Source organism: Harpia harpyja (genome assembly GCF_026419915.1).
Source record: "Harpia harpyja isolate bHarHar1 chromosome 23 unlocalized genomic scaffold, bHarHar1 primary haplotype SUPER_23_unloc_8, whole genome shotgun sequence".
Classification (NCBI taxonomy): Eukaryota; Metazoa; Chordata; class Aves; order Accipitriformes; family Accipitridae; genus Harpia; species Harpia harpyja.
Window position 1 is genome coordinate 20405 of NW_026293170.1, and position 14666 is coordinate 35070.

Sequence of the window (14666 nt, forward strand, 5' to 3'; positions counted from 1 at the left end):
TGTCTGCCACTACAACTACACTCACAGCTACAGTGGCAACAAGGCACTGAGGCATCCTTCATTCCTCAAAAGGAAGCTGCTCATTTGAATCTACTTTCCGCTCGAGCGCATAATGCACAGAAGGTAGGGAAAAAAAAAAAACCCACAACCCCAAACCCCAAAACTTTGGGAAACCTGACTTCCTACTACCTGAGGGGAAAAAAAAAATTAAACCCAAAAACCATCAGTCTGGGGCAGGTCGCGAGGCAGGTGGGAAATGCTACGATGATCTTGCACTCATGGAAATGAGTGCGGGACATCCAAGCTCTTGGAGAGCTTGGCCTGCAAGGCCAACGTTTCCCAGCTTGACCAAGGGGTGGCAAATACTGCTTAGTACTCCAGGAAAGCCATTTTGGGAAACGAGTATGGAGATGGACGCTGGCCACCATCTTCTACCTACTCTGGTTGGAAAGTAGCGGCTGGTTTTAAACTTCTTCAAGAAGCTTGACAGGGCAAAGGTGGCGAAGAAGAGGATGCAGCACCAGAAGAACACGTCAGGCGTGTAGGGGCCGTCGCGTCCACAGGCAGGTCCTTGAAACTCCCCATGCAAATACCGACATTCCTGGAGAAACAGAGCGTCAGGACACAAAGGCAGTGCACGGGCGGCACGGAAACCTCGCACAGCTAGGGGGTTTTGAGGATCTTGGTCCAAGATCCACGACCCTGTAACTGCTCCTGCCAATGGAGATTTGTATTTAATGAGCAGCAGCAGCTGAACAAGTGACACCTCGAACTACACAGCGGAGAAATGAGATGTGAGGGGACACCATACCACACACCCTCGGCACATCCTCTGCCTGCCGTTCGAGCAATCGTGGCTAAAGAAGACACCAGAGGGGAGGGAAACACTGGAAACTCTTGGGGATAGAGAGAGAGGGAACAGGGAAGGAGGGCTAAAGACAACCATGGTAGGAAAGGAGGAGAAGAGACAGATCGTCCCTTCCCAGGGGAGGGCTCGCAGAACCTGGCCAAGAGGGGATGAAGGCCACCATAAGAGCCTGCCGTCCTAGGCCCGGGCTCTGCTTCCAGCAACAACAGCCTGAGAGGCTGCTCAGACATGCAAATTTCTGCATGTACCTACAGACAGCACTGAATGAGAAAGCAAGGCCTGGGGGGGGCATTTCCCCTCTGCTCAGGGCTGCTGAGGCCAGCCTGTGTGTTCCGTCCAGACCGGACTCCCCAGGACAAGACTGGGACTCACTAGGGTGAGCCCAGCAAAGGGCCACAAAGATGATGAAGGGACTGGAACACTCTTCATATGTGGAAAGGCTGGGAGAGCTGGGACCGTTCAGCCTGGAGAAGGCTCAGGGGGCTCTTACCAATGTACACCTGATGGGAGGGAATGAAGAAGAGGGAGCCGGGCTCTCCTCAGCAGCGCCTTCTGGCAGGACAAGAGGCAAAGGGCACAAACCGCAAAACATGAAATTAAAGCTGAACACAAGAAAAAACTTTCTGACTGCAACTGTGGTCAAGCACTGCAACCGGTTGCCCACAGAAGTTGTGGTGTCTCCACCCTTGGAGCCCACTCAAAACCTGAGGGGACACGTCCTGGGCAACCTGCTCTGGGTGACCCTGCTTGAGCAGGAGGCGTTGGACTCGATGATATCAAAGGTCCCCAAAACCTCAATGCTTCTGTGAAAGCCACAGACAGAGATCTCTGCCTCAAGCCGAGAGGCAGCAGTCATCAGCCGACTCAGAGGAACAGGCTGGGAGGCAGCTAGAAAACTGTTCCCAGTTCCTCCCTTGTCATCCCTGCCTCAGCTGTGCAAGCCAGTGCACCGCTTTGTCGAGCTGCCCAGTTCTCATCCCGCTGTGATTCTGCAGGTAACGTTAACACAAAGGAGTTAGACGGGAAGAGCTCTAGTTAATGGCATGGGAACCTGAAAGCACAGGAGAACTTTTCTCCAAACGTGGGCAATGCTGCTTAGATTCTGTCACCTATGGAAGAGAAGGAAGAAGACAAATGGGCCAAAGGGCTACACAGGAATGAAATATGAGGAAGGTGCAAGAGACATCAAAAACATTGATATGTGCCCCGGAAGACTATTCTGTAGTCAACTGACCTGCCCATACCCGACTGTGGGCATGAGGCCTCCGCTCTGACTTCCACTCTTCTCCTCTTCACCGTTTCTTCCACTGCAGCACTTTCTGACACTTCTTTTCTTCTCTTGACCTTCAAAACATTGCAAACTTGGTATTGATAAAATTTGATTTTGACTTTTCTATTTTAGAACAAAAGTCAGACTTAATATACATCCGTATTTCGCAACATTGTCCAGGCTTATACAACAAAAAAAAACAAAAAATGACTCAGGAATAAAAGATTAGCTGCCTTATTCAAACAGAAGGTAAGCACTGAGAGGCCATCCAGAGAATTATGCTCAACAGTTTTAAACAAGAACTACTGCTTCCCAGGACATCCTATTTGCTCCAGTTTTTGAGGAGGGCCTAGGAACGTAATGCTAGCAGAGAGAGCGGGATTTTCTCTGGGGGAATTTGGACAGGACACCTTCACTAATTCACTCCATCTTCAGACACTTACCTGTATTGAAAACAAACCCACCCTGAGATCTCACTAAACAACAACTTCCCAAAGAAGCTTAACTTTGTTGTTTTCGACACGTACAGCACTTAGGAAACTACTTAATTATTCGGCAATATTGACCTCATACAGACTCTCACAGTGAAGAAACCATTTGACAGCTCAGCTCAGACTTGCCAAAAACACATTTAACTGAAGCCAGCACGGCTCTCGCGTCCTCAGGCAGGACTTCATTCAAAGTCCACTGGAATTGACAGGAAGGTTTCCCTCAACTTGGATGGTTCTAGGTGAGAATTCACTCCCACCTTACACTGCCTGCCTGACACCCTGAAACAGGACAACTATAGCATTGCCTAGATATATATTCTGCTTCTCCAGACTACTTGGAATATCACTTTTCAAAAAAAAAAACCCAACACACAAAACAAAACCACACACGCAACTTACAAGCTCATCACTGCCCTTGTTTACTTCTTTACCTGTAACAGAGGTATTATAAAATCTGGTGAATATTTGGTGACTGGACTTTCTTTAACCAACTTTAAAGGACATTTTTGCATTGCACCTCACTTCCTGAGAACAAGATAAACGACTTAGAAACAATGCTGGACTTGCATATGATATCTTGAAACTGAAGAACTGCAAATACAGCTCTTTCAGAATTCCTGGCTGTGAATAACACATGCCAGGGGGATGGGGACAATTGCTTTGGACTACTTGTCCATTTGATAAAGGAGACCAGAATATCTACTAAGCGCTCACAAGAAAGACCAGCAGCAGCCTTTCCCAGGGACCAATAATCAGAACAGGAAACAGTAAGAAAAAACACTCAGTTTTCACAACAGAGCAGGTTCAATGCAGAGTCCCACAGAGGTCGCAGCTGGGGCCTGAGGCTGGTCAGGGAATTCATAGAAAACCTGCAAAATGAGACACTAGGGAGGTGACAACAGTTGCTAATTATACAAAAGACATTAGTACCATTATTACTATCATTATTTAGAAAAACAAATGCAGCGGGACTCCTTGGACGTAAAGCACACCTAAAGCAAAACCCACCCAAAGCCCTACACCAGCTGTCTTCTCAACGTTGAGGTTTCTGGTACCCCAAGCCCCAGGCTGTGACAGCCCTCAGTTCCTCCTCGTACCTGTGGCTCCATCCATGGGTGCTGGCAACTCCCCGGCTGATGGACAGGAGCGGCCAGCCATCTCCTCCACAAAGATGTCACCGCAGTTTTCAATGAGAAACGCCACCAGCACGTTCACCTGCACACATCAAACCCTCGGTCTCAACCCAGGTGCCTGAAAATGTATCACGCAGCCTTTCCTGCTCCCGACCCTTGCCTCTGCACAGGTGGCTGTGGTTGTGGGGCTGCTCTCGCAGGCAGCCACCCCACCAGCATTTGCTCAAGAGAGGAGGCAGCCAGGGACCTCTGAGCAGCCAAGCTCGCATGGGCCGGCAAGGCTGCAGCCGGCCGCTCAGTCCAGCGCACCTTCTCGGTCACGGCCAGCATGGCCTCGAGGGGGAGCAGGTCCTCGTTAGGTGGGCTCAGCAGATTTGGCCCAAGGCAGATGGCCAGGTTGCTGGCGGTCATTCTGCTGCTGGAGGCGTTGTGGCCAATGTGCTGGAGGAGGGCCAGCAGCCGCTTGAGGAGGAGGAGATTGGCTCCAGGCAACTTCTCGGCCACCCTGAGGGAACAGGAACTCAACGTTAACGGAGCCGATGTTGCCCACAGCCGTCCCCGAAGCTTGCCCAACGCAGGTGGGTTGCGCAGCTTTCCAGGTGCTCTGAGCCAGCGGTCAGTGCTCCTGCGCTTCAGGAAGGAAGCACGGCGTTGCTTCCCAGCTCCTCATTTCACCCGAGCCCAGGCAAGGGCAGGCTCCCTGTCCATGCCCTTTCCCCCGCAATCTAAGCCCACCCCAGCAAAAGCAAGCTGTCAGAAGACCCAGCTTTTTAAGGAGACCGCCCCTTTTCAGGCAAGTCCCAGGCCTCTACCAGTCCCTCCTCAACAGGCAGGCTGCTGCCCACGCTTACGCTTTCAGCTCTTCAACCTTCTCCTCCTTGCTGCTCTTCTGCATCGCTGCCATCCAGTCCTCGTAGAGGTCTGTCACCAGGAGCTTGGCGGGGATGCTTCGGAGGAAGTCCTGCAATGCCAGGGGCTCCAGGTGAGCCTCTGAACACTCCAGGCCAGGCAGGAGCTCTTCCAGCTGCAGGTCAGAAGCGCTCACCTTCAAGATGACGGCCAGCAGCAGCGCAGGCTGGCTGCCCAGGTCGACATGCGCACCGTGGTCCAGGGCCTCCCGCAGCTCACGAAACTCTGTCCCGCTGGCAGCTCTTCGGAATACCCCTTCCGTCGACGGTCCTTCCTTGTGCAGGGCAGCCAGCATCTCCTGCAGGAGGGGCAGGAGGACAGTTGCTTGGCTGAGAAGCTGCCTTCCAACAGCAGTGACCAAAGCACTGCCCCAGACCCTGCTCCTTGTCCCCCCCAAAGGGGCTGGCACCAGAAGCGTCTTCTGGGGGTGAAGGGCCCAATCCCCCATCCCCGGAGCTCCTGGGGACACCCACCTCCCCTCTGGAGCAGCTGGAGGGAGGGCTGGGGACCCCGTGCCCAGGCTGGCTTACCTGGATGGGCTGGGGCAGGGAGCCGTCCTCCCCGCAGAGGGCTGCCAGGGGCTGTCCAAAGAGCGCCCTGCCGCAGCCGGAGCCCGCCTGCCCTGGCGCCTGGGCAGCGGCCGGGGTCCTCCGCAGAGCAAAGGGCCAGGGCAGCCCCATCCTCCTCCTGCTGCTGCTGCTGTTCCCTCCTTCTGAAAAGGAAAACGGAGCAAGAGCGCGTCAACGGAGACAGCCGGGCCAGCACTCCCGCAGCCTGCCCTGCCTGCAGCACGGTGCTGAGCGGTGCGGCAGGATGGGCAGGGAGCCAGCAGCTGGAACCACAGCTCCAGCTCAGCGGCTCCAGCTCGGAGGCTCCTGAGAGCCGGCGTGCCACCGGGACAACCTGTCCCAGCCCTCGCCCTGCCCTCCTCCAAGCTGTGGGCAGCAGGAGAGGCTCTGGATCCCCACAGAACCACGTCCAGCGGCTGCTGCCCAGCGGGGGTCCTTGCTCGTCCAGGTGACGTCCTCCCTTGGGGTGCCGCACCTGCGTGGTGACACTCAAGGGACAAGTGAGCACAGCTCAACCGTTTGCAGGACAATGCGTTTCTTTCCAGAACTCACCTGGTGAGCGGCAAAGTCCCCCCGCTTTGATAGATGGGGCTGTCGGTGGCCCTTGCTTGGGATGATCCTGCAAGAAGCAGGCTGCGCTTAGAGAGCAGCCCCGCAGCAGAAAGGGCCACCGGCGAGCTGCCGCCCAGCACCAGCAGCCTGAGCGCGGCAGAGCTGGGACCCTCTGCCCTCCCGGGCTCTCTGCCCCACACGGCAGGCTTCCCTCCAGTGCCGCCAGCGAGGATGTGCCGGCATTCCCGGTGCCTCCCCAACCCTCTACACTCCCCGAGTGGCACCGTGGCACCACTCTTCCCTCCATCCCTGCCGCACAAGCTCACCCCGCTGGCTGCAGACGCTGGCACAGCCAGAGGCGGGTGAAAGGCAGCCATTCTCACCTCTGCCTGGCCCTCCACCAGCCTCTCCAGGCTCCTGGCGCTGAACGTCCTCCCCTGGGCAAGAGAGAAGGAGCGGAGGAAGGTGAGCAGCGATGCCTTTGCCACTCGGCTGGAGGACCAGGGCTCGGGGACAGAGCCCAGACCGGAGAGACACTCACAGCGTGGCGGCGGCTCAGCTCCTTCTCCAGGGGTCTGAGGGAGGGGAGACGGGTCACGCGGGCTCTCTTTGCTCCTCCTGGTGTCCTGTGCACCGGGAAGGGACAGGGAGAGAGCTGGCTGAGTCCCAAGCTGCCCCTTCTCTCCTGTGACGCAGCTCTGCCCGAGAGCTGCCCGCAGCCGCGAGGGCACCTCTCCCCAGCTGGGGAGCCGTGTTCCCCCCGTCTGGCTGCGCTTGGAGCATCCCCCCCAGCTTACCCCAGCAGTGTGCCCACCCACAGCTCCTTCAGTGCCTGGGAGCTGCAGAAAGAGAGGAGAACCAGCGTCAGGCCCCGCTGCCCCCCAGCCCGTGGGCAGAGGCGGGCGCCTGCGCAGCCCTGCCCTGTGGGGAAGGACACAGGGGCAGGACGAAGCCCCGCGGGGCAGGACAGAGACGCTGCCCAAGCCCTGGCTCCCCGTGTCCTGCCAGAGCAGCTGCTTTTGCCCTTCTCTTCTGGGGACCCGAAGGGCACCAGGGGATGCAGGACCTGGCAATGCCCCCATCCCTCCCTGCCGGCGTGCTTCCCGCTCCCTGCACGCAGGGCAGAGGCCGTTCACAGGATGGCGTGGGCATGGTTGGGAACCTCTCCTGCCCGGCCACGGGACGTGGCACCATGACTCACCCGAAAGCGGCAACGCAGGAGCCGGTGGGCCAGATGAGGATGATGGAGGTCCTTTCCTCAGCGCTGCCTTCCTCCTCCTCTTTTTCCTCCCCCGCTGCCTCCTTTCCGCCGCTCAGCACCCACAGCTGGTCCAGGGCCAGGCGGAGCTGTGGGCGCAGGGTGGTGCCACGTCTGCAGAGAGGAGAGGCAGGCCACCGGTGAGCTGGAGGTGGCCTCCTGGGGGTCCCCCCGGGCAGAGCCCCGTCCCCCACCTGCCCTTGGGACGGACATCGATGGGTGCATCCAGCACCAAGGTCCCGGGGCCGGGGGCTGGTGCCGGGGTGTCCCTGCCCTGGTGCCAGGGCCAGGGATGGGGGAAAGGCAGCTGGGCTCTGAGGGTCTTACTGCAACTTGGCAATCACCACTTCCTCCTGGAGGAGGAGAAGGCGTCTCTCGCTCCTCTTGCGGCCCCGGGTCAGCTGCACGTCCACGCTCAGCACCGGCTCGGCGTCGGTGAGAGCCTCCCTGCAGAGCAGAGAGTGGCGGGCATGAGAAAGGCCGCCGCTGTGGGTCCCGGCCGTGCCCGCGTGTCCCCGAGGCACAGGGAGAGCCCACCTGGAGCCGCAGCAGCAGTTGGCCTGGCCCATCCTGCCCGGGAGAGGAGGACCCTCGCTGTGGACCGAGGACACGGGCCAGTCGGCGACAGCGGGGATGGGAAGCGAGGTGCCGGTGCCGGCTCGGTGCTGCTCGGCCAGATCCTGCCTCCTCCCAGCGCTCCCCCGTGCCAGCACAGCTCCGTGCTGCTGTCTCTGGTGGCTGTGGGCTCCAACTGACCAACATTCCGAGCCCAACGGAAAGTGGGAGGGGCACTGGGGCGAGAGTTCTCTCCAGTATGGCCGGCTCTGCCTGGCACTGGGGAGCCCAGGGCTGGATGGACACAGCAGAGGGGAAGGACCACCTACCTCCGCCTGTTGCCAATGCTTTCCCTGCTGCAGGGATGCCCAGGATGCAGTTAGCCGCCTTCGCCCCAAGGGCACTTTTCTGGCTCTAAATCGGTCAACTTGGCGTCCACCATGACCCCAGGTGTCTGCACAGCTGCTTTCCAGCTGGGTGTCCCCCAGCAGTTACTGGTGCAAGGGCTTGTTCGTCCCCAGGTCTCCAGGACTCTGCTCTTCCCCTTGTTGAACTACACGAGGTTCCTGTCAGCCCCTTTCTCCAGCCTGTCGAGATGCCCCTCATTGACAGCAGGACCCTCCGGCGCGTGAGCCTCTCCTCCCGGTTGTGTGCCACCTGCAAGCTGCCTGAGGGTCCACTCTGCCCCATCTCCCAGACCAGGGAATGTGAACAGGTCCCGCGTGGTACAGCGCAGGGGGTGCAGATATGCACTTTGATAGGCCATCGCTTGTCACAGTAGGTTTAGAAATTTAGGGGGAAAATCCATATTGGTTTTGGTATTATTTAAACAGTGCTTCCCCTTGGTATTCCTGCAAGCTATTAAAAGGTGTTCAAAATGTCTCGCTTTTCATGGGAATGTCACAGCTTTTCACAGTGCTGATGTTGTGTGTAACATTGGATCCGGTTGTACTCTCACACGGATCGTTAGACAGTACGTAGCCTAGATTATGAGGTAGAAGATAGCAGATTATCTGCATTAATTGTGCTAACACCAACGACAGAAGGTTGCGTCTAGCTCTTGAGCCGAAGGATAAAAATCCAAGGTGTCTATTGAACTCAGTGGGCTATTGATCAGCAGATTGAATTCACCACGTTCAAAAAAGAAAAGGTACGCGAGAAAGGCGTATTCCATCTTGACTGCTACAATGCCTGTTTTTGTAGGCAATGAAAATGCTCATAAATGCAACATGAATATTTGCTAACTGCAGGTATTTTTGCAGTGCTGATCCCTCTAATATGGAGGCAGATGTAACAATAGTCACCCGCGTACTTCTATGAGTCTGTGCAATGTTTAGTTTGTTAATGGACTGGAGAGTGATTTCTGATGATGATTCATGCCTTATCAGAAAGGGAAGAAGTGGATGTGGAAATGGCAGGAGAGACTGGGAGCTTAACTTTGTAAATAATGGTAGCATCTGACGGTTCATCCAGTCTCAGTGGAAACTGTTTGGGAACAGCGCTAAGCACTGGATCTCGGTGAACGGTCAGAGTAGGGTGGGAGAAGGCACCATGGCTTTATTCAGATCTTCCCTTGAGTTGACTTAAGTAAGAGTGGACGAAAACCCTCTTGTAAAGAAGCACTTTTGCATCTTCCTCCAGACTTTGAGGGGTTTTGCCTTTTTATTTATACTAATGTACAGTCTTTAAAATATTTTCCCCTGGAAAAGTATATCGATCTATGAGTTTCTTACTTATCGAAGTGTGTTAACATTAACTATTAGATAAAGAAGCTCTGTTGTATCAGAACCACTAGATGAATATTGTTACAGAACTGTATGGAAGTGGTGGTATAATTTAACTATGATTGCTCAGACAATCGTAGCAGGTTATTTTTATCAAAAGAATTGGTGCTGACTTGGAGTTGCTAACACTTACGGAAGCTCATTTTATGAAGCCTAAAAGCATGGGTAAAACAAGTGTGTTAAAGGTGATGGTAGGATGGGCTTCAATGTGAGCCTTACATGCCAGGTGAGATTTCATAAATCAGACAACCAAGTAGATGGCTTCCTTGTGAACTGGTATGCATCTGGGATTAATTTAGGGACTAATGCCATTGGGATTAACTTCGGGACTAATGCCATTGCACAGTTGTGGCCTGATGGTACATTTCCCTTAAAGACATTTTTAAATAGGAAGCTGAGGATTCAACTCAATTTGTACAAGTCCCTGTTTCCTCTGAGAAATAATAAGGTTTTGCTGTAAAACTAGAAGATGCCCAAGCTGAAAGAGCCTTAGCTTTCAAACAAAATCAGTGCTTTCCATGGGAAACATCCATAGACTCTTTAAAGATGTTTTTGTAGAGCCCTTCACACATCCACCGTAAAAGTCCTCCTTTTTTTTCCTGAACAGCTCTATTGGCAGTGTAATTTCTTCAACTGCCAAAACACCATTTTGAAATGCAATTGCTAAACTGCCGTGCAACTTTGGACAAGGCACCTTTAAATTACCTTCTGTCAAATTCCAACAAAGCGGGAGAAACTGTTTCTTTTTCTCTGTTCACATTCTGAATGAGTAGCATAGTTCAGCTGGAAGGGACCTACAAGTCCCTACTACTCTTCCTGCCTGACCGCTTCATGGCTGACCAAAAGTTCAAGCATGGTATTAAGGGCATTGTCCAAATGCCTCTTCAACACTGACAGGCATGGGGCATCCACCACCTCTCCAGGAAGCCTGTTTCAGGGTGTGACCACCCTCTTGGCAAAGAAATGTCTCCTCACGTCAAGTCCAAACCTCCCCTGACAGTGCCGTAGCAAATGTCCCTTGGTGCGCTGGTAAGGAATGGTGAGGAAACCATGCGTGCTCTCTGCATCTCTGCAGAGTTCCTGCAGAGGGAACCAAACCCCCGTCTTTCACCTCTGGCATCACCACAACCAAAGGAATGTCTGTGGCATAAATGCCCTTATTTACATAGTCTGAAGGTACAGATCAATTTTGGCACCAACGCACAAAATGGCAAGGAGAGTACCCCTCTCAATCTCTCAGTACTCAAAATACTAAATCCTAAAGGAAAAGGAGACTTGCCAGGGCTTGAGGCAAGATCCGAACATCTTCCCACAAACCGAGGTAGGCAAAGAACTCTCGGAAAGCTTCAAGTCACAAAGGAGCTCTGAAGCTTTTACCCCGTGGCTGAAGCGCGTTTTGCATCCCATATAAACACGGCCAATGGGTGCGTTTAATAGAGAGGCTGCGCAGCTTGGTTTCAGTGGGACAAGGGGATGTGACGGCGACAGCAGCAATGGGCTATTTTGACAGTTTGGAAGAGCTGCCGTTTGCCTGGCTGGGCTTTGGTCACGGATCCAAATGGTCCAGGTCTGAATACCACCAACCTTTCCTTCCACCACACCAGGCTCACCGCCGCGCACTTGTTTCTCAAAGCCTGGCTTACTTCCGTGGCGGGCTGTTGGCACCCACCATCCCAGCCTAGGGCTCTGGCTACACTTTGGCTTGCCTCCAGGCTGCAGCTGCCAAAATCACCCCCCCTTTCTCCCCAGGAAAAGGGGTTGTGTCCAGCCACATCAAGTCCCTGCTCCTCCTGGCTGCGGGGCCGCATAGGCTTTAGCTCTGGCGCAGAGAGGGGACGGCTAATAGGGGCGGTCTCTGCGCTGCACGCTTGGTTTCTGCCATGGCCCGAGAGAAGAGGAACAGCACCAGGCTTGGCCTTGGGAGCCGAGTGGCAGAGCAGGCGTCAGGGACACCCAGCAGCTGGGCCCAGGGCATGGCCACCAAGGGCAGGGAGAGACCCCCGGGCCTCCTGGGCACAGCCACAGCCTGTGGAATGATTGCTGGAGGTGACTTGTCGGTATGACACACGCCCCCCGCCGCCCCTCACAGGAAGGTGAACCTCCAGGGTGCAACGCAGTGGACACGTAAAGAATCGGTTCCACGGTAGTTCCCTAAGCGACATAACCTGCAACTTTAGATGTCAGCAACACCAGGGGAGCTTGGTGTGCTGACTCTGAAAAGTAACACGGAGAGCGGAGCGGAGCCGAGGCGCCGCGGCCAGGCTCTGTGATCGCAGGGGTAGGCAACCGGAACGATAGGAACGAGAACGGTTGGTCCCTGCATTGAATCCACTGGAGCAAGGAGGTAAAAGAACGGGGGTTCTGTCGAGCTAATGCCCTACGCTTCTGGTTTATATCACACGTGCCCACTTCTGGGGTACTGACAGGCAACAGCAAGCCCTTTGGGTGAACTTTGCTCATTACAACACCAAAACACACCTCCATCCCCAAAGGTACCCACCTCCAAGGTGCCACCACCCCCCCACTGAGCACGCGCTCTGAATTTTCTCTAGCGTACACCTTTAAAAGCAAAGCAGGAGAACTTTATACCAATCAAAGGAAAGGTACGTATGACTAGAGTCACTCAAGCTCCACCGAAAAAATCAGAAAATATAAAAGGGCTTAAGAGAGGAGAAATGTTAGGGAAGACACCATCATAGACAAGTCAGGAGGACACCGCTGACTTCTGGCATCACTCGACGGGCTGAGCCTCTCTCCCCCCGCCACAGGGACGCCTCTTGCGTGAGATTCGAACACTTGGCTGTAGCGAGTGCTTCCCCGGGAAACTTAGAATTCTTCAGAGCTCTTTTCTTTCCTCATTTAATGCGCTTGTAGTCGACTGTATTGCCACCTGCACGTGCTTTGCAGACAGTCTGTTTATCACGGGCAATCCAAAAGAACCTGTACTGTTGCTTTAATAAGCTGCGCTGCTCATTCATCTAGTCGTGATAGTTCGTTAGCGCAACCAAACTCCCCAAGTCTGGTCATTCTCGTGCGTTGAACGCAGCTAAGCCGAGAGTGCAGTAGGCTGTTAAGTGCATCCGTCATCGTGATAGTTCAGCACATTGAACGCGACCGCACTTAGAGCGTCAAATTCGACATCACTCAGAAAGAAATTAAACCTAGCCGTCCCCAGCCCCTCTGACATCTAAGGACAAGCTGGAACGCAAGGGGGGTTATTTTCTGCCAAACTTCTTGACTCGGTAACGCAACACAGCCCCCGGGGCCGGCGCCCCAAAGGCCTTCCTCCGAAGGATGCTGGGCTGAGGGGCGGCGGGCAGGGCTGCGCACGGGGGCCCCCTCACCCCCGTGCCGCAGTGCCACCACCCGGCAACGCAGCAGTCACAATGCCCCGGGGCAGTATAAAAGGGGCAGCCTCCCCTGTCCCACTGCCAGTCTGCCTGGCAGGCGGCCCAGAGACAGCCCAGACGAAGTCCGCGAGGAGCCGCTGGAATTACTTGCCGGGGGCTGAGGGAGGACGACCGGCGGCTGCACCAGGCTGCTGGAGACGAGAAGAACCACCAAGCCCTGGAGGTGCCTGAGGCCATCAGGCTTTTTTGGATGGATAGCTGTGGCAAGACCAAGGGAATGCCTTCTTGAGGAGCACTGCAGAGCTCGCCGTCCTCACTCCCCGCGGAACCAGTGGCAGCAGCCGTAAGAAGTGGGATGCAGAGATGTTGCCGGGGTCCCAGTGCCTTGGAGCACCCGCTGGCGGCCCGAAGGCACGGGAAGGATTCTTGCCCCCAAGGTCCATCAGGCCGCGGGCATTTGGCCACTCTCGGAAGCCCCTGAGATGGCTCCAGGTTGAGGGAGAACAGGGCTCGGGCATCTTCTGGGAGGCGTGACCAGCCTGTGGGACCAGGAGGCAGGTCTTGCTCACGTGCTCAGGGAATAGCCGATCGCCAGCTCTGGGGTCAGGAAGGAATTTTCCCCCGGGGCAGATTGGCACTGGGCCCCGGGGGTTTTTTGCCTTCCTCTGCAGCACTGAGCAGGACCACTTGTCAGGGCTCCTCCGGTCCGTTGTGGCTAGGTTGCTGCCTGCTGCTCGTGCACCACGAAGATGGCCTCTCGTGCCCTGCAGCTGGGGGGAGGAAGGCTTTTTTTTCCCCCACGGTGGGCTAGCAAGTGTCCCCGGGGGTTTTTTGCCTTCCTCTGCAGCACTGAGCACGGCCCCTCGCCAGGGCTCCTTTGGGCCGTTGTGGCTAGGTGCCCGCTGCTCGTGCTCCACGAAGGTGGCCCTCGTGCCCCGCATCCGGGGGGAGGAAGCTTTCTGACTCCCACGGCGCGCTCCAAGGGATGCTCCCGGGGGGTTGCTTCTTGTCCTCTGTAGCACTGAGCACGGCCCCTTGTCAGGGCTCCTCTGGGCCCTTTCGCCTAGGTCCTTGCCTGCTGCTCTTGCACCTCCGAGGCACCGCTCGTGCCCTGGCTCTCTCGGGTTCTCTTGCCCAGTGCAAGTCTGGAGCGGGAGCGAGCTCTGCTCTTCCCTTAGCTCCATTTCCCCAGGGGTTCTGGCTTGGGCAAAACAGCCTGTGCTTGGAAGGGCTCCAGGCTTGCTGCCCCATCAGGAGCTGCCACTTTTCACCTCTCCCTGCATGCAAATCAAGCGCAGGGCCGGCACGAGAGCGCCTTTCATGCATCGTTGGCCAAGAAGCACAGCGGCGGAGCAAGTTTCCGAACGCAAAAATACGCTTTTCACCTCTACCTGTCATGCTTTGGAAAATACCCCACAGTACCACACACCTCGCCTTAGTACACTTAGATGTTATGCAGCTGTTCCATAATTAAATTGCATACCATAAAAGCTGATGTAGAAAGTATTACCAGGTTGCAGAAGGGAAATATTCATAGATTAAGCTTGTTCTCTTTAGCTTGAAAAACTAGGCAAGTTAGAGATCAGAACTTCTAAAATTAATCAAAACCTTGGCAGATATATTAACAAAAATAAAGCTCAGTGTTTCAAAGAAAATAAAAATAGTCTGCTTTAGTTCAAGCTCTGCTAAAATTACCTGATGTATAGGTGCCTAACGTGCATCCTGTGCCAGACATTCTATATACGCAGAGACCTGTCTTATACACTTTCTTAATTACCTGCATTGCTTATCAGTATTCATTCGTTCATATACGCATACTCATTTAAAGCAACTTATCTTAGTAGGGCTATTTTCATCACAGCTTGCTTTGAATATCATCTCATTGGCAACATCAGCTGGTCAACCCTTAGGTATACATATGATTCCC

At 54.8% G+C, this 14666-nt stretch overlaps 1 protein-coding gene across 1 annotated transcript; it reads right to left on the reverse strand.

Moving 5' to 3' along the window:
* Positions 1–276: 276 nt before the first annotated feature.
* LOC128137958 (T-cell activation Rho GTPase-activating protein-like) lies at positions 277–5402 on the reverse strand. The gene is made up of 7 exons (XM_052779217.1): positions 5202–5402; positions 4808–4969; positions 4614–4723; positions 4072–4267; positions 3727–3844; positions 440–714; positions 277–321 (listed from the first exon to the last, which is right to left on the reverse strand). The coding sequence occupies exons 1-7, from the start codon at positions 5349–5351 to the stop codon at positions 277–279; spliced, it is 1056 nt and encodes a 351-aa protein (XP_052635177.1). The 5' UTR covers positions 5352–5402.
* Positions 5403–14666: the final 9264 nt, after the last annotated feature.